Source organism: Ipomoea nil, unplaced genomic scaffold (genome assembly GCF_001879475.1).
Source record: "Ipomoea nil cultivar Tokyo-kokei standard unplaced genomic scaffold, Asagao_1.1 scaffold0480, whole genome shotgun sequence".
Taxonomy (NCBI): Eukaryota; Viridiplantae; Streptophyta; class Magnoliopsida; order Solanales; family Convolvulaceae; genus Ipomoea; species Ipomoea nil.
Window position 1 is genome coordinate 3024440 of NW_017616908.1, and position 19275 is coordinate 3043714.

Below are 19275 nucleotides of genomic sequence, written 5' to 3' on the forward strand. Positions count from 1 at the left end.
ACATAAAATATTAAATATATACTAATATTGTTTGAGGAGATTCTGGTGGTTAGAGTTCTATTGAATTAGAATAATGTTGTAGTTATAATTCTATATTAGACTTTAATATTAGAATTAGACTAACGGTTAATTAATGGTACTTAATGGAAAAGTTAACGGATCGGATAATCATATAATTAAAGATAAATTAGAAAATCTCAAGGAAAAATTAAAATCTGAACAATATGAACTATTCATTTGATTTAATAATTTGACGGTCATTATTTTACCCAATGTTTATAATTAAATAAATATTTGAAAGTATATAAATGCAAGATTATATATGATGAGAAGTTCAACATAAGTACTTTAATGTCCAATTTGTTTATTTAAATATGTAATTCATAGCATATGAATACAATGTAATATAGGAGATTCATTATAATTGTTACTAAACTTTTTTTAAATAGTAACCAAGTATTTTTGTTGCAAAGGGTTCTAATATATTTAATGAATGCACAAATATACAAGATCAATGAATAAATCAATTGTACCAGTCCTTTAGGTGTTTTGCTCAGTGTTCATTTAATTCAACCATTATTATTGAATAAATTATTATGGATAAACAAATTCCTAATTTAAGGAATTTTGATGTAGTAAAAATTAAAAAAATTTAATTATAATGTAACCCAAAGATATTGGACGATTGGTAAATATGTTGTAACCCAAAGATCAAAATGCTAAAGAAAGTGTTTTGGTTATTCAACAGTTTGAAGCAACAATTTGTTCCAAACCACTGAAAATACAAACATTGCAATTTACAATATTTTCACTTAACGTTTTTTAGAATGATTTCCCCAAGACAATCTATATTTAAAAAAAAAAATTATTAAAACAATTATTATTATTATTATTATTATTGTTGTTGTTGTTGTTGTTGTTGTTGTTGTTGTTATTATTATTATTATTATTATTATTATTATTATTATTATTATTATTATTATTATTATTATTATATGTATACCCTTAGGTCATTTTAAATGTTAATTTAAACAACTAATTTTTTCAAATATCTTTCTACCAACCGTTGATATAATTCGCTGGTCAAATCCACTAATATAATCCACTAACGCTAACCGCTAACTGCTGATTGTCAAACAAGGACATTGCGATGTAGTTTCTCACTTCAATTTATTGTGTGATTTGAATACTCTCTTTGTCAACAAATCCCTTAAGTAGTTAATATAATTGGTTTTATTAATTTAAATTTTTTAAAAAATTTCATGGTTTAATAAAATACTTGGTAAATAAATATATATCATTATTTTGTATTATGACTGATATTTAATTAAAAAATAGTGCACAAAAAAATATAATAGACAATGTAGTGAATATAATCAATTGATAAATTTGAATGTAATTTTTTTTTTTTACATTGGACAAAAATAAAGACAATATAACTAATGAAATTATTTTTCTTAATTAATTTATTGATAATGAATAATTTTTTTTTTAATAAAGACATTGTAGAGACAATGTAACGAATATAATCAATTGATGAATTTGAAAAATTATATTGGAGAAAAATAAAGACAATATAACTAATGAAATTATTTCTCTTATTTAATTTATTTATAATGAATAATTTTTTTTTTGAATAAAGGCATTGTAGACACATAATTCTAAATTAAAGAAATACATATGTATTTTTTTTGTAGCTATTAAATTATTATAATTTAATTTAATAAGAGTAAAATAGAGTACTAATTATGCCAACTTTGATTGGGATGTAGTTCGAACCTAAGACCTTTCTTATTGAAATCAACGAGTAAGTTAACGGTGAACTAACAGAAATTAACAGAAAAGATAATATTTAACGGAAAAGTTAACGAATAATCATATACATTAAGGATAAATTAAGAAATCTCAAGGAAAAATTAAAATATGATCAATCTGAGCCATTTATTTGATTAAAAAATTTGACCGCCATTTTGTCTACCCATTATAGGCCTAACTCTCTTGGGCTCTTATTAGTATAATATATAGTAGATAGGGTTGAAAAGTGTTGAAAAATCATTATTAAATTAAATAAACAAATAGGCAAAATGGCACTCACTATTAAAAAAAAAAAATAATAATAATAATAATAATGATAATAATGATAATAATGATAATAATGATAATAATAATAATAATAATAATAATAATAATAATAATAATAATAATAATAATAATAATAATAATAATAATAATAATAATAATAATAATAATAATAATAATAATAGAAATGCCATTTTTACTCCCATTTTTAACCGCCCAAACACTTATTTAACGTAGAGGTGAGAAATAACAATTTTAAAAACAATTGAGGGGATAAAATAGTTACCTAAACAACACAGTGAAAATGGGCAAAACGACATCGTTTTAATTATTATTATTATTTTTTTTAAAGTTTCCCGCCCCAGTGAATGGCAGTAGGCTTTTCTTTAAAAAAAAAACCCGCTGTTCAAGAATGTACATAACGTTATACTTGAATACACATAATGTTATACATGAATACACATAATGTTATAACAAAATATACATACTCTTTTTAAAAGATAATACACATAATCTAACATAATACATAATAAACATAAACTTTTAACATAATACACATCAACTCTTAACATAATACACACAAATTTTCTGATTCGGATGTACATAATTGTATAAAAACAATGTACATAATTGTATAGAAAATACACATAACTGTATGAACCAATACACATAACGTTGTGAACGAATACACATAACGTTGTGAACGAATACACATAATCTCAGCAACTTCCTACCGCGCCTCCCAACACGACCCCAAAACGACGTCGTTTTGGGAGGCGCGCGGCGCACAATGCTATGTGCGTCGTGGTGTAGGATATAACGATTGGTGAAAATGTGCTATAAGTAAACAACTCAGGAGAAAAAAGTGACATTTTTCCTAAATTACACAACAAACATTTTATTTATACTTCATTCATTACATAACGTTGGGCACTATTCTACACACGTAATGCGTATAGAAACTAGTATTGAAGATATGTTACAACTTACAAGAAGACCAAGTCATGCACTTACATCACATATACTACTCTGCAACCTCTAACAGACAAACCTTACCAGGACTACAAGCATTCAAGCAACTGTGAAGTGAACAATGAAACTCATACGAGTTAGGCGACGAGGGGATAACGTCAACCCACTCTTTGTTCACCAACTCGGAATGTTGATTTGGCTTCACGACGGCATGGAAGTGAAGTCTGTCTGTCTGATTTGCCAACTTCTTCATGAAGTTGATGGAAAACACCAAGTTCAAATCATCCTCGACGTTGTTCACGTCCTTGAATTGTATCCCAACGTTTGCTTTGCATGAATCAGTTAAACCAAGCAGCATTTGCTGGTTTGTGTACCCTTGATTGACAGAACAAATCTGAAATGCGGGCAGCAAAAAAAAACCGTGTCCAAATTGTTATTCGTTCAAGGTTCGACTGCTTGCCTTGCAAGCATTAAGACGATGAAAGTAACAGCTGTTTGGGGGCAACCCAGCCAAGTTAGTTAGGTTGTTGACTTGTAACCACAAGGTCACGAGCTCGACTTCCAACGGGAGCAACCTATTGACCTTCTTAGTTTGAACCAGTCAGCTATAGACAACCTAAGTTGGTTTACCTCCTTGTGATCCTTTGCCGACTAGGGTTACAAGGCAGGGTTTTACCCAGTGCACACCCTTCAGTAGTGGCTGCGGGCACCCCCGCCCCCACCCCCACCCCCAAAGAAAAAAAAAGTAACAGCAGTTTCTGAATTATGTTTGATGTACATAAGAAGCTGTCAAATAGAATGGCTTGCGGGAATTCACATTTTAGTATATTATCACCTGAATATACTCCACATTCATCTCATGTAGATTTTCTAATAGGTTGTGGGATGAAAGCATGCCAACAATGCCTCCAGATCCAACTGGTCTTTGGAGAATCTCCCACGGTGATTTCATCAAGATCTTGTGTTTGTTTTCTTCTTCCTGTGAACTACTAACAACCGGAAGCATATCTTCTTCCAAGAACCAGACCTATAATAGTTTGAATGAGTGAAAAGACTTAAAGATGGATCCATAAACAGCATTGAAGCAGATTATGATTTGAATAATACACGCATCTTACCTTCTCCGAGTCGAAAGAGAAGAAGTCATGATTCATAAACAGCTCTTTTAGAGAATCAACAGAATGAGCAGGGCAGATCAATACCAAAGGTACAGATGACCGATCTTCTGCCTACAATTAACATTAAACTAATCAGATAGAGATGCAAAGAAATATGCCTGTGGCAATGAAATTGACTTTCATTCTTTTGCAAGTATAGAATAAAGATGATTTTTGAGACAACCTTGAGCAATCTATTGTCATCATCTAGCAATGCTTTTAGAAGTTGATATGTTTCTTCCATATCGTTGTTCAAGTTGATTTGAGGCGTAGACATCTCCAGCTCCCGCTTTCCTTCCAAAGACAAAACAACAGCAACCTTCCCACATGACACGAGATGCTGACCTCTCTCAGAATGCTCCCCTTTTCCGTTATGATAGAATTCTTCCGACACTTTTAGAGTATGTTCTACTTTAGTAGCTCTTCTTATGAAGTCTGGAAAGCTCCACCTGGTACCAAAACGTTTATGTCAATATATTTAGCACCAAATTATTTTTCTTTTATGGTCCGTTTGGTTCACGGAATAGGCCGGGAATGGCATAGCATTCCCAGTAATAGGCCTATTCCTTTGTTTGGTAACCATTTCTATTACCAGGAATAATATTCCTGGTAATAGCCTATTACCTCAAATAAGGTAATAGCTATTACTAGGGCCCCCTGGTATTAGCCTATTACTGAACGCTCAGAAATAGATTTTAGAATCTATTTCCTTTTTTACCCATTTCTTTAACCTAATTTTTTTTTCCTATATACAAATTTATTCTATTTTACCACCGTCGTCGCCACCACCACCATCACTGCCGCTGCCGCCACCACCACCACCACCACCATCGTCGCCACCGCCAACACTGCCACCGCCACCGCCACCACCACCACCGCCACCACCACCATCACCACTACCGCCACCACCATCACCACCACCATCACCGCCGCCACCATCACCACCATCGCTGCCGCCACCACCACCACCACCGCCACCACCACCACCGCCACCAGAACCACCACCCAGCAGCACCACCGCCACCACCACCACCATCACCACCACTGCCACCGCCACCACCACCACTACTGCCCCAGCACCACCACCGCCACCAGAACCACCACCCAGCAGCGCCACCGCCATCACCACCACTGCCACCGTCACCACCACCACTACCACCCCAGCAACACCACCACCGCCACCACTACCATCACCACCAACGCCACCACAATCGCCACCACAACCGCCACCATCGCCACCGCCACCATCACCACCACCACCACCGCCGCCACTATCACCACCACCGCCGCCACCACCACCACCAGAACCACCACCCAGCAGCACCACCGCCGCCACCACCACCACCACCACCGCCACAACCGTCGCCGCCCCACCACCACCGTCGCCCCCACCACTGCCACCGCCACCACCACCACTACCACCCCAGCACCACCACCACCGCCACCACTACCATCACCACCAACGCCACCACCACCACCACCACCATCACCATCGCCACCATCACATATTTTTATAAGGGTATTTATGTCTTTTAACACATATTTCATTTCTATTCCTTAAATCAACCAAACACTGTAATATAATTCCTAAAGTGTATTCCTTTCGCGAACCAAACAATAGAATACAATTCCTATTCTATTCCTTGCCTATTCCATTCCTTATGGAATAGCATTCCTATTACCTCAAAATTCATTCCGTGAACCAAACGTGCTGTTAAAGAAACCGATCTACTAATAAAAAATAGTATCATCAGAAGATCAGCCTATTTAGAAACTGATCTACAACTCAAGACTCATATCATTACCACTAGCAGATGATCACACTTACTAAACTTAACCAGCTTGGTTGCCGTGAGTGGTTGTGCACTCTCATCCCTTAAGAGAGGTCGGGAGTTCAAACCCCCTCTCGTATAAAAAAACCAATATGAAAACACTTTGCCCCTTAATTGGACCGGCCCGATGCGAACGTGGATTAGTTTGAGTATGGTACGGGCTTAAAGGTGCCTCCTAATAATTAGGTCAGGATACCTCGTGCCCTAACCAAAAACATTACTCACTGTTGAATATTAGGAAAGTTGTCTTAATTTCCTAGACTAATTTAGTATCTAGTTTAGTATATATAGAGGTCCATTGAAGTATAGAACATATAGATACAGAGAGACAATCTATTGTAATCTTTCATTATAATATATTCTCTTGTTCTTTGATTCTCACATATTTTGCTTCCACCTAACTGGCGGTAGGTGGTTATTCTCCACCCGCCAGACCTATCAATCCCTCAATTTGAACATGGTATCAGAGCCTACTTTCCTAGGCTATTTTTCTTCCAATATTTCCAGCAGCACTTATTTTCCGGCGAACCAATGACTGTTTTCTCCTGTTTCGACGTGTCTTGTGGTTGTTCTCCAAATCTTTCACCACAGGACCTCTCGGATCATCGTCGCGAGCCTACGCCTGGAATCTCATCACCATCCGCCGCCGCACGCGCTGTCACGCCCCACCATCGCCGACGGACTACTTTAGTTTTTCCGGTCAGATCTCCTCTTCTCCAGTGATTTTGTGATCACACCTCCTACACCAATGGATTCCTCTCCCCCTTGCGACCTTATCTGGAAAATTTTCTCGCTTTCCTCCACCGCCGTCGTCCTCACGCGCCGGCGACCTTCCTCACACGCCGGCGCGTGAGTCTGCCTCCGGCGAGATTTTTCAGATTGTTTTGCCCTTCTTTCGACTTGTTGTTGAAATTTGAAGGCTTCTTTGGGTTTGTTGCCGAACTTTTCCCATGGTGTTTGTGTTTTGGTATAACCGTGTTTGTTTCTTTATCTCTGGTATGCCTTATCCCATGGATATTCAGTTTCAGCACTACTATAAAGGCCTTAGATTATTTCCCATGTTTCAAGTAAGGGGGAGCGTGACTATCTACAATCGGTGTGCTATCCTTTACTATCATTTGCTATTTTATCTACTATGGGCTCTACTGCGTCCTTTGCTATTCTTTGCTCCCTTTTTGCCTCTACCGTTCTCTTGTGTTATCGGGAGGTTGTTCATGTTTAACTCTATCCTTGGTGTGTTCATCTTCATTCCGAGGTTCATGTTCAATTCCGTCCTCGGTGTGTTCATTCCCAAGATCGTGTTTAGCTTCGTCCTTGGTGTCTTCGTCAAGGGTCCTTGGTGTCTTCGCCTTTATTCCCAAGGATTGTGTTCAGCTCCGTTCTTGGTGCCTTCGTCTTCATTCCCAAGGAAGGGTCAGACATGGCGCAATCTCTTTTGAAGTCATCAATCCTAGAGTGTGTTATGTTTTAGTAGTTTGACTACACATCACGGGTCTATGGCTAATAGAAGAAGAAGAAGATGGTTTACCTATGGGGGCTGATGATAGTAAGAGAGAGGAGAAGTTGGAGGAAGAAACTTCCTTTTGATTTTATTCAATTTCCAACTTACTAAGACAATATAATATTCTCCCTATATATAGGAGTTAAAAGCTTAAGACATAAGGAAACAATATATCCTAAATATGGTTACTTAAAGTAAAAAGGCAACTACTAATAAACTAGGAAATAAGATAACTAAATTGATTTTAGCAGATTTTAGCAGATTGGCAGCCCAGGATCTATATTGTATCATTACACCCTTCCTGGAGATCAAGCTTGAGTCCGGGAGATCAAGCTTGTCCTCAAGCTTGAAGTAAGTGACAATGTTCAGGTTGATTCAAGTGATTCCATCGCGTACGTTCAGGCTGAATTCAGGGAAGTTCTCTGTGGATGCAAGCCAAGCAGGCAGTTTGTCACCATCCTGTAATGTCCACAACATAAAAAAGTGGCGGCATTTATGTCTGGGTAATGTATTTGCACCAACAGCAGCAAGGGGTTTAACCATAGGCCCTCCTCCTCCAGGCATTATAAGGGCAACATTCATAGACTGAGCAACCTTAAGTAGTGATGCAACATCTGAAGGGGTAGCAATGCAAGTCCCAGCAGCAACGCTATGTGCTTTGACCATTGAATCTGGGCTGAGGGTTGTCTTTGTTGGTGGCTGTTTTGAGGGCACTCGTGCTTTTGAAGGTCCTAGTGCTCCTGGATTCTGTGCCACCTTTGTAGAGTCTTGTTGCTGACCCAGATGAGTATGGGATTGGGTACCAACAAATGAAATCTCAGCAGCAAGAGCATTAGTAGGGGTACTAGGTGGGGTATTTGTGTTTGCCCCTGCTTGATTGGCAAGAGCAATGTCATGGTTATGGGATGCAGTGGACAGAGCAGAGACCTTATGATACGAAGAAAAACAGAGGTGGTGATCCCCTATGTCTGTAGCAGCGGAGACCCCTTCGGTTTGAGCAGCAGTAACGGAGACCTCCTCCTGGACAGGTTGTTTCCCTTGGCTGGTGAGTAGTTGTTGGACTAGTTTCTCCAATCTAGCAAGAGCAGCTGCCTGGGTGTGAGAGGATATGGATAAGGAAGCAACACTAGCGGACAAATTGTCAATTTTTTCGTGATGCAATTCCAAGGCTTTGACAGATTTCTTTAAAGCTTTGATGGCGGATTTGACGTTCAATTCAGTACCCATGACGCCGGCAACGGGAACCAAATGTTATGTTTTAGTAGTTTGACTACACGTCACGGGTCTATGGCTAATAGAAGAAGAAGAAGATGGTTTACCTATGGGGGCTGATGATAGTAAGAGAGAGAAGCTGGAGGAAGAAACTTCCTTTTGATTTTATTCAATTTCCAACTTACTAAGACAATATAATATTCTCCCTATATATGGGAGTTAAAAGCTTAAGACATAAGGAAACGATATATTCTAAAATATGGTTACTTAAAGTAAAAAGGCAACTAATAAACTAGGAAATAAGATAACTAAATTAATTTTAGCAGATTTTAGCAGATTGGCAGCCCAGGATCTGTATTGTATCAGAGTGCTTATGTTGCTGTGATGGTGTTCGTGTTTTCCCTTGGTGCCTCCATTCCCAAGGATGTTCGTGACAAGCTTTGCCCCTGGCGTGTTCATTCCCAAGGGTTGCATTGTCCCTCCGAAGCCATCTCGCATTGTTATCCTCTAGTTGCATTTAATTTTCACTTGTAATTTTGAGTGAGGTAGAATGCTTGTTTTAATCCAAGCTTGGAACTTCAGATGTTCCAGCTTGAGGGGGAGTGTTGAATATTAGGAAAGTTGTCTTAGTTTCCTATTCTTATTAGTAGTTTCCTAGACTAATTTAGTATCTAGTTTAGTATATAGAGAGGTCCATTGAAGTATAGAACATATAGATACAAAGAGACAATCTATTGTAATCTTTCATTACAATATATTCTCTATATTCTCTTGTTCTTTGGTTCTCACATATTTTGCTTCCGCCTAACTGGCGGGTGGTAGTTATTATCCACCCGCCAGACCTATCAATCCCTCAATTTCAACACTCACTAAACTTAGGTTCTTAAAATTATAGTTGTGTTCTTCAATGCATTTGGCCCACTATGGTAATTGTTTGCACCTCTAACATACTAAAGTCACACTGTGTAGTCTATACAAAGTGTGTGTGAACCCCACCACCTGCATAATTTTGTCTACAGATTCAAAACTGAGAAACTTTGATTTTATCAATCAACAAGCTATCATGACACCCAGAAGCAACAAAAATAAGAAAAGAACAAAATTGGGCAATTGTGCATGGAAGAAAAACTTCACCTCCTTGATGGAATCTCCATATTCTTCAATACATGATCAAGCAATTTAGAATTTACAGTGACTATCTCATTTGCAAGTATGCTTCTTTGGCTTTTTTCTCCATATCTGAACCCATGAAACACATGATGCTGCTCCATTTCATGCAGTTTCTTCTTGGCTTGTATAAGGCATCTTTGGAACTTTTTTCTTTCTTTCCATTCCTGAAATGCCAGGTGAAACATGAGTAGTAAAGTCAGCAAAACTATCAATAAGCAAATTCATTCAGAACCACTTTTTTCTGCGTATTGAAATTCAGATGTTTGGAACAGATAACAAATAGAAGATGGTAAAGCCTGCTTCAAGCTTCAATTAACAGGAAGGCCTAGAGTTTTTCGCCCTTATGTAAAGCCAATTACTTTAGAAAATTATTTTCATAATGTTATCAGGATACACAACAATAGTTTCAAATAAGCAAACTAGAAGAAAAATGAACAAAAGTATGCCTCACAAGCTGGCGCCTTTCTTTCTTAGATCTTTCATCAGTGCGGATATTTAACTCTAGGAGTCCCTTTGGAGGCGTGATCAACATTTCCTTTTTACTTAAGTCAACATTTGGAACAATTTCTTCAACAAATGGAACCCAAACAAGGGGACCATAAGCACCTGCTTCCCTCTTTGGCTTTCCAGGTTGACCAGGTGGATGAAAAGATGAATCAAGTTCGACATGAAGAAGATCACTTGCTCCAGTATTGAAAACATTAATAACAGTTCCCACTGGCTCTCCAGTTTCCTGAAAGAGATGAAAACATGAAATAAAATGAGGGAAACAAATGAGCAAGTTTCCAGTCATAACCCAACAAATATTCAAAAAAGATGAAAACAACAGTAAGTTGGCAAATATATGTGATGGATATATTAGCAATGGGCTCGGGGCAAAACGACCCGGAGAGGAGTTGGCGCGGCACGAGGGGCCAAGGGGGGCCCCGGCACGGGTTGACCTCGGCTAGAGGTCGGCGTCGACCCCGGCTAGAGGCGGACGCCACCCTCGCGGGCTTGGGATCGACCTTCGACTCGGGCTACTCTCCTTCATTGACGAAGACTCGCAACTCGGAGAGTGGGGGACTGATGATGGATATATTAGCAATGGGCTCAAGGCGAACTGACCCGGAGAGGAGTTGGTGCGGCATGAGGGGCCAAGGGGGGCCCCGGCACAGGTCGACCTCGGTCAAGGTCGACCCTGGCTAGAGGTCGGCATCGACCTCGGTTGGGGTCGACCTCGGCCTCAGCCCGACCCCGGTTGGGGGCCGACCTCAGCTAGGGTGACCACGACCCGGGAGCTAGTGGCGGAAGGTGGCCCTGGTGGAGGCGTCCTAAGCCTCAGGTGTGCAAGTGGACCCAGTCAAAGGTGATCCAACCGCCCACCCTATTCTCAAGGGGCAGTTGGGCAGGAGCTTAGTATATAAGGAGGCATCCTTGTCTTGTTTAGGACATCTATTACTACCTTGTCTGAATATTATATATTCCTTGTAATTCTCCTACAAAAGTACTATCAATACGAAAGTTGTCCCCGCGACACACATTTATCACCTTTATTATTGCATTATCTTAGTCTCGTTGTTATCGGGTTTAGTAATTCGGGCTACCCCGGGTTAATTAAATCCATCAATATGGTTAGAGAACGTCAACTCTTCAAGAACTGAGAAAAAAGTATAACATCAACAATTTATCTGATCATTTATCAATTTTTATTGCTCACTCTTTACACATCATTTCAGAAGAAAAAAGTGTCCAGAATCATTACTATGTCCAAGTGAATAATCTGATGTCTAAATCACTTGATTTCAAAAAGTGCAAGGTAGTTAAAAGAAGAATCAAATGAAAGATCATATCATATTTTTAATTGAAGAAACTAAAAACAAAGAAGAAAACAAGATACTAGTTATGTATGCAAGAAACACAAACCTTAAGAATAACTCTCATACCAACAAGATCACAGGTATAAAATTCACCTTCCTGCAAAATTGGTCTATCATCTTCAGCTACAAGGATGGTTGATCCAACCAGTTTTTGTGCCTGAGAGAGGAAAGGAAATCATCATTTATTTTCCCATTTTTACGAGGGAGAAGTTAGCAGAATATATTTTATTCCTCCAATCACACTTTTACCAACACCAAGAATAATTCTTGGCTAGCTTCACGTACAGAATACCCCCATGGCCCATGGGGGTAGGAATTGTAGCAAACATCAAGTTGAATGCACAAATAACAATATTCCCGTGGTGAAAGACGTAAATAGGTGCTGGCTTTTTAGAAAAGAAAAAAGTGTGTGTGTGTGTGTCTATATATATATATATATATATATATATATATATATATATATATATATATATATATTTATTTATTTATTTATTTATTTATATACTAGTATTTGCCCCGTGCGGTGTCACGGACAAAAATTTATAAGTATTGTTGTAATGTTAATATACAAAGCAGAATTAATTTTATTAAAAATGTAAGTATAGTTATACATTATAATATTTAAATGTTAAGACAATATATGACAAAAAATGCATTCATATTGCTAATGTCATTTGAAATAATGATCTTACAAAGTTAAACGGGCAGAGAAAGACCCGGACCACCTCGTGATTTACACAAAAAAAGAAAATAATGATCTTACAAATCTATTAATATGCATTCACACTTAGGCGGGAAACTTTTTTCCCTACTTAATTTTACTTTACCTAACTTTATTTGTAAATAAATTATTAAAAAACTAATCAAAATTACAAACTATTAAAAAGTTATTTAATATATATATATATATATATATATATATATATATATATATATATATATATATATATATATATATATATATATATATATATATATATATATATAGTCTATACACAAAATCAAATATATCAAATATTGTTAGAAGGTTGTTAGAGGAGTTCTCCTAGCTATGCATTTGAAATTTGAAATAAGTCGTTGGGGTTTCCTATTAGCTTGTATATAAGTGTAGGTTTCCCTGTACTCAGACATTCACTGTATTTCTCTATCTCAATATACACTTCACTATTTAGAGTTCAACATATAAGACAATAGACCATTCAGGATATGTTCAGTTCATTAGGTGTATTTAAATATAAATACTTATTCAAAGATGGAGAGTTCAGCAAGTATACGAAATCAAAATGGTCCATAGCAGCAGGATTAACAGCCATAGATCATCAAGGACTTATAAAATGATAGAAAATGTCTACCTGTGTCCAAATGTATCCCCAATAATAATATCCAAATATTATAATAATAATAATAATAATAATAATAATAAAATATTTTAAAAAAACTCGTGACTAGGATATATCTTCATAAAAATGCAACTAAATTTTAGAATAAAGAATTATTACGGGCTGAACAAAGTATGGGGTTTATTTCAATTATAAATTAAGCCACACCCTTCTTACCTTCTACTAGCATGACAAGGTCTCAATTTTCTAATTTTTTATATGTATCAACAATCAATCATTACTAGTTCAAATGTTCAACAAAAGGGCAGACCAAGCTCAAGGAATGGGACAGAATAAAAGCAGTCCACAGCACATCCAGTAAAAGAAAAGGTGCTAAAGCATATCCAATTAAGCACTAGATAGCAAGTTTAAGAGAACCTGTTCTACTGTGTTGATTTCATTAAATTTAACTATCCAACTCTTCTGCCCAGGATGCCCCCTACCCTCAACCAGTTCAATTTCTTGAATCATCTGCCTCCCTAAAATTTGTTGCCTCAGCCACCGTCTTCCTGGCTGAAAAAGATTGTAGAAATCTAGATTAAGAAAAGGTTCAGATAGAATATGATAGTATAAGCATTGTTATTCACCTGTTTAATTCTGTCTACCTTACAAAATCGCAGTTCAGGAAAATCCGTGGCAGTCCTTACCCTAACCTCACCTTGAAGCCCATGAACACTGCATATATATCCAGTCTCTACAAATTCCGGCTCAGGCACAACACTGGTTTCTACAATCTCTTGTACAGCTAAAAATTACAAAAGTAAACAACAGAAAAACTCTGTTAGTTCAAGCACTTAGACAACTGTAAGTGAATATATATAAATTACAAAAGTTTCCATATATGAACTATAACATGGATCTGATAAGGTAGGTACTAAATCAAGACAAAAAATGAAAATGGAAAGTAACCAATCAATCAAGCAACAACTTTGCAGGTCACTAATGGAGCATAACTCATGGGATTGGAGCAGACAATCAGGGGAAGAAAAATTACACAATTTATGCTATTTACTTAATCTCTTCATTGCATTGGATTATAAATATGGAGCCTCCCCTAGTGTTGGAAGAATGATTTAGAAAACAGTCAATAAGAAAACCAAACAGTAAGTTAAATTTCAATCTCATTCAAGTAGTGATACTAATTAGATAAATATAAAAATAAAATAAATATAATAATTTTTTTTTTAAATAGTGCAAATAATTATCACACAAGAATGAATATTTTTATTATAGGATTGGTTAGAAACCCATTTTCAATTTCAAAAGCTAACTTGTATAGAGGTACTGGTACTCATAAACTGCACCTGACTTGGGTAGTTTGGATACGCAGGACTCAATCCTCCCCCCCCTCCCCCCTCTCCCCGTCTACAGAAGCTCAACAGAAACAAAATGACCTCAACAGACAAAAAGTAGAAGCAAGTTCTAATAAACTTGGCTGGGATTTTTCTGAAACCATGTTAGAAATCCATTTTCAATCTCAAAAGCTAGCTCATAAACCACACCCAAATTGGATAGTCGAACAGTGTGGACTCCACAGGTTTCAATATTTTCATAAGTTTAACTAAATGAACAACACATCGCATTTACTTACTTCTTACAGTAATATATACCCAAAAGGACCTAATTCCAAAAAATAAAACCTTCAAACAATTAAAAAGGATAGAAACTCCCACAATTATACCATTAAATTCCGGTATTAATACAATTAGTGATGCTAAATCACCAAGCCACAAAAATACAGGCATATACAGATTGTATCTGCACAAAACATGTTTCTACATGTAATAGGATGTTTTATTAGTATACATAACTCAGACAACTCCGTTCTAAAATGAAGCATGGAAGGAGCTGACTGAACTCTAGATAAATAAATGAAACTTCTATAAGAAAAAAAAAAAAACCATTATTTCACATTAATATTCTCAATTTCCACAAGATTCACGTTGCCTCATGAATTTCATAGGAAAAGAAAAAGAAAAAGGAAAAGGATGAAAAAAGTTACCGAAAAGAACACAGACTGAAGAAATTAAACTAACAAAGAAAATAAAACTTTAAAAAATAAATGAAAAGATTAAAAGCTTAAAGGAAAAGAAGAAATTACCATTGCAGTGTAGTGAAGGAATAGAGCGGTGGTGAACGCGGGAAAAAGTGAGAGATAATCGAGCAGGGAATGAAGAGGTGCGAACAGAAGCAGGGCTTCGATTTCTGAAGGGTAGTGCGAAGCGCAGAGAGGTGTAGAGAGACGGTGAGACAGTGAGAGAATTGGGGGAAACGAGCAGATATGGAGAAGAAGGGCTCTGCATTATTTTTGCTGTTCACTGGAGATACGATAGAGCAAGAGAGACGTTGAGAATTGAGAAAGTGAGATATATTTGGGTGTAAAATCACAGTTCTTAAGCCAATTCACATATTTCTTTTCCGGTCTAATTGAGGAACTAAACTGAAAGTTGTGGTTCAAAAAAAATACTAATATATGAATTTATTTCATATTTTCAATTTTTTTCCCTTGAAAACTTTATGATGTAAAAATAGTAAATTTGTTTAAAAATAAAATTGTTATATCGTTACATGGTGTCTTGATGTTATTCTGAGATTAACTGGTATTTTGCTCACCTCTAGATGTTTCACTTTCCACAAGGGCATATTCTGTTCATGAAAAATGTTTTCCAAAGGAAAATGTTTTCTTTAAATTTGAGGAAAAAGTGGGTATTCCTTTATTTGGTTTATGCAAAACATTTTCCATTGAAAAACATTTTTCATTTTCCATTTTCCATTTTCCATTGAAAAACATTTTCCTAAAAAATGAGGAAAATATTTTCAATGGTCCCCCTGGTATTGTGTTTTCCATGGAAAACAAGTAGGACAATTATACTCTCACCAATTTTTCTTAATTACCATTATTATTATTATTATTATTATTATTATTATTATTATTATTATTATTATTGTTGTTGTTGTTGTTGTTGTTGTTGTTGTTGTTGTTGTTGTTCTTGTTGTTATTATGTAGGGGTATAATTGTCTTTATACTCGTTACTAGTTTTTTACACGTTTTGCGCGAATGAGATAATGCCCAATGATTATTTTTAAATAAGTATTTCAAAGTATATCGATGTAATATTATATAGGAGATGTTTCTGCATTGGTAAATAAATGTTGGATTTGTTTATTTAAATCGGTAATTTAAAGTATATAAATTCAAGATAATATATGATAGATTGATTATAATTGTCACTAAAATAAATGTTTGCAATTTTGTAATAACGCTAGTCTAAATACTTAGTCTTAAAGTGATAGTCTAAATAAATATTACTTTTGGTTTAAATTTCTCTAATTCTTCTTAATTCTCTTTTGGGTTGTCATTGTTTCCATCTTCAGTACATGTCCTCTCTTTTTTTTTTCTTTTTTCTTTTGTCTTTTTATTGGTAGTGTGTCATGTGCAATTAGGTTACTGGTGGCAGCATAGAAGGATTCATCATGCAATAGGATTATGGTGTAGGAAGCTTTAGATTTGCATTGTTGTGTATATGACTAGATTTTAGTTGTAATATAAACTCTTTATCTTACAAACACCCATTGATATTTAGTAGTGGTAATTTTTCCCCTACATGTATCATGTGTTGTGAGATGTGTGTCGTAGATTATCATGTAAAAATATTGAACAAAATATTAATATTTATTATATTTGTATAAAATACTTGGTATATATATATATATATAACATGTTTTGTATTATAACTTTGATATTTAATTATAAGATAATGTAAAAATAAGACAATGGACAATGTAGTGAATATAATAAATTAATGTACCTTCTCTCCCGCTCTGGGTTTCTCTCCATCTCTCCCTTCCTAGGGTTTCTAAGTTTTCCGATCGAAAGTCTTCAGCGATAGCAGAAAACGAAAGCTGATCGTCAAAGCAGGTTTCGCATGGCTTCTCCGGCGTAGCAACAGTGTGATGAGCGGGTAGCTAGGGTGGCAGAGCGGTGGGCTGATATGGCCCTTGAGGATGAGGAAGAAAGAGTCGAGGTCGGAGGGTTTGGTCAGCCAACGGCGGAGGATGGTGCGACGGTCTACTCTGTCGTTGGAAGGTTCTTGACGGCCAAGCTAATTAAAGTTGAGTATATGCGGCAGGTTCTGGCTTCGGTTTGGATGCCTGTGATGGGGATGCGTGTGACGAAGATACACTCTAATCTATTCCTCTTTGCCTTCTACCATGAGACGGACATGGATCGGATGCTTGAGGATGGGCCATGGTTATTTGAAAACCATACGCTCGTATGCCGGCAGGTACGTGATGGGATGCTTCCAGGGGAAGTTAAGTTGGACACTGTTGATATGTGGGTATAGGCCTATGATTTGCCGGTAGGTTATACTTCCAATGTGGTCTTAGAACAAGTCGGAAATTACATCGGAACATTTATCCATTGTGATAACCGGCAAGTTGGCGGACCGATCAAAGTTTTTTACCGTGTTCGCATGGCAGTGCCGGTGGAAAAACCCTTGAAGCGGCATATGAAGTTGATCCGTAGGGACAAGACATATGAACGGCAACATAATTTTTGTTTTTACTACGGAATGCTCGGGCATATGGATAAGTTCTGTCTGAAGGCACGAGTCTCCGAACTCACCCCTGAGTTTTATCCGTATGGAGCGTGGATGAGGGCAGGCCAATCTAGAGGCCCCCGGTCGGTTGGTGCGTCCTAGTTGTTACCGCAGCTTGAGGCAGCCGGACCGCCGACCGCCCAACGAAGCAGTTCGGAACAGACGGCCGACTCGGAGGATGGGCAGGGCGATGTCAAGATGGTCCAGCCATGTGATGATGTGGAGGATGGGGTGGTGGCCTCCTCGAAACGCCGGCGTGTGGCGGTGGGTGGTGGTGGCCAGCTTGAGCTGCCGGTAAGTGAAGAAACGAGTATGGATGGTGGTTCAAAAAACTTGCATATGGCGGGAACTGGTGCCCAGTCCCGCCGGACCCAATGAGTACTTTAAGCGGGAATTGCCGTGGCTTGGGTAATCCACGGACAGTTCGAGAAGTTGTGGACCTTGTGTCTCGTAAGAAACCCGATTTTGTATTTTTAATGGAGACTATGGTGGGACGTGTCACCCTTGGTTTTGATGGTATGTTTTATGTGGATAACAATGGTTTGAGTGACGGCCTAGCATTACTATGGAGGAAAAATAATACGGCGAGCCTGTTGAGTTACTCGAAAACCCATATTGATATTGAGGTAACTATTCCTGGTTTCCCTAACTGGCGTATGACATGTTATTATGGCTTCCCTCAGAGGAACATGCGTAACGAGTCCTGGGATTTATTGAGATCGCTAGTAGGCAGATCTGATCTCCCCTGGGTTGTCGTGGGGGACTTTAATGATTTACTCTATCAGCATGAAAAACGCAGGGGCAACCAGCATTCGATTAGTCTTCTTCGCGATTTTGAGGACACTATTGAGGATTGCGGATTGTCGTAGATGCCTATGGAGGGATATCAGTTTACATGGGAAAAGGGCAAGGATGCAAAACTCGGCCGCCTAGCCGCCTAGGCGGTTAGACGGCCCAAAACCTTGCCGTTTTGGCCTAAAGGCTGCCAAAACTTGGCCGGCCGAGTAAGCGGCCGCCTGGGCGACCGACTCGGCCGAGTTTGGCCCAGTCGGCCGAGTTAATTCAGTTTTTTTATTTGGGTTTTTCGCTCAAAACGACGTCGTTTTGAGCGAAAAACCCAAATAAAAAAATGAATTCTAATTTTGATTTCTAATTTCTAATTTTGACTCCTAACCCTAAGTCACTAACTTCTATTTGTCGTTTCACTCTTGCGAGACGGGACTCGGGAGACCTCCATCTTCGAGTCGACACCCCATCGGATTGATCGAAGCGCCGTCGCCGTCTGGACCTCCATCGAAGCGCCGTCCGTCGCCGTCGAAGCTCCAACTCCAGCTGTGCGTCGCTGTCGGCCCGTCACCGTCGTGGCGTCGTCTGTAAGTTTCCATTCATTTTTGGCTTTCATTTTTGTAAGTTTCCAGCTCGCCGTCGAGGTCATTGATGTTTATGTGCTTGTGACTTGTGTTGACGTGTTGTATATTTGTATTACTTGTATGAGTTGTATCATTGTTGAATT

General features: G+C 37.6%; 1 protein-coding gene across 2 annotated transcripts; it reads right to left on the minus strand.

The window, feature by feature from the left end:
- Positions 1–2938: 2938 nt before the first annotated feature.
- LOC109173428 lies at positions 2939–15587 on the minus strand. Of its 2 annotated transcripts, none has more exons than XM_019322659.1 (10): positions 15263–15587; positions 13749–13906; positions 13540–13674; positions 11829–11939; positions 10375–10656; positions 9888–10087; positions 4393–4657; positions 4170–4280; positions 3887–4078; positions 2939–3445 (listed from the first exon to the last, which is right to left on the minus strand). In XM_019322659.1, the coding sequence occupies exons 1-10, from the start codon at positions 15462–15464 to the stop codon at positions 3104–3106; spliced, it is 1998 nt and encodes a 665-aa protein (XP_019178204.1). In that variant the 5' UTR covers positions 15465–15587; the 3' UTR covers positions 2939–3103. The 2 variants fall into 2 exon arrangements, with proteins under 2 accessions (XP_019178204.1, XP_019178206.1); XM_019322661.1 differs by having other exon boundaries at positions 13767–13906; positions 15263–15586.
- Between the last annotated feature and the right edge of the window lie 3688 nt (positions 15588–19275).

What these genes read in the sequence shown, in the direction of transcription:
- LOC109173428 (XM_019322659.1), bottom strand. Translation starts at nt 15,464, where the DNA reads ATGCAGAGCCCTTCTTCTCCATATCTGCTCGTTTCCCCCAATTCTCTC. An exon ending in GTATGAGAGTTATTCTTAAG is followed by an intron (nt 10,657 to 11,828) that starts GTTTGTGTTTCT and finishes CATCTCTTTCAG; the next exon opens with GAAACTGGAGAGCCAGTGGG. An exon ending in ATGACAATAGATTGCTCAAG is followed by an intron (nt 4,281 to 4,392) that starts GTTGTCTCAAAA and finishes TGTTAATTGTAG; the next exon opens with GCAGAAGATCGGTCATCTGT.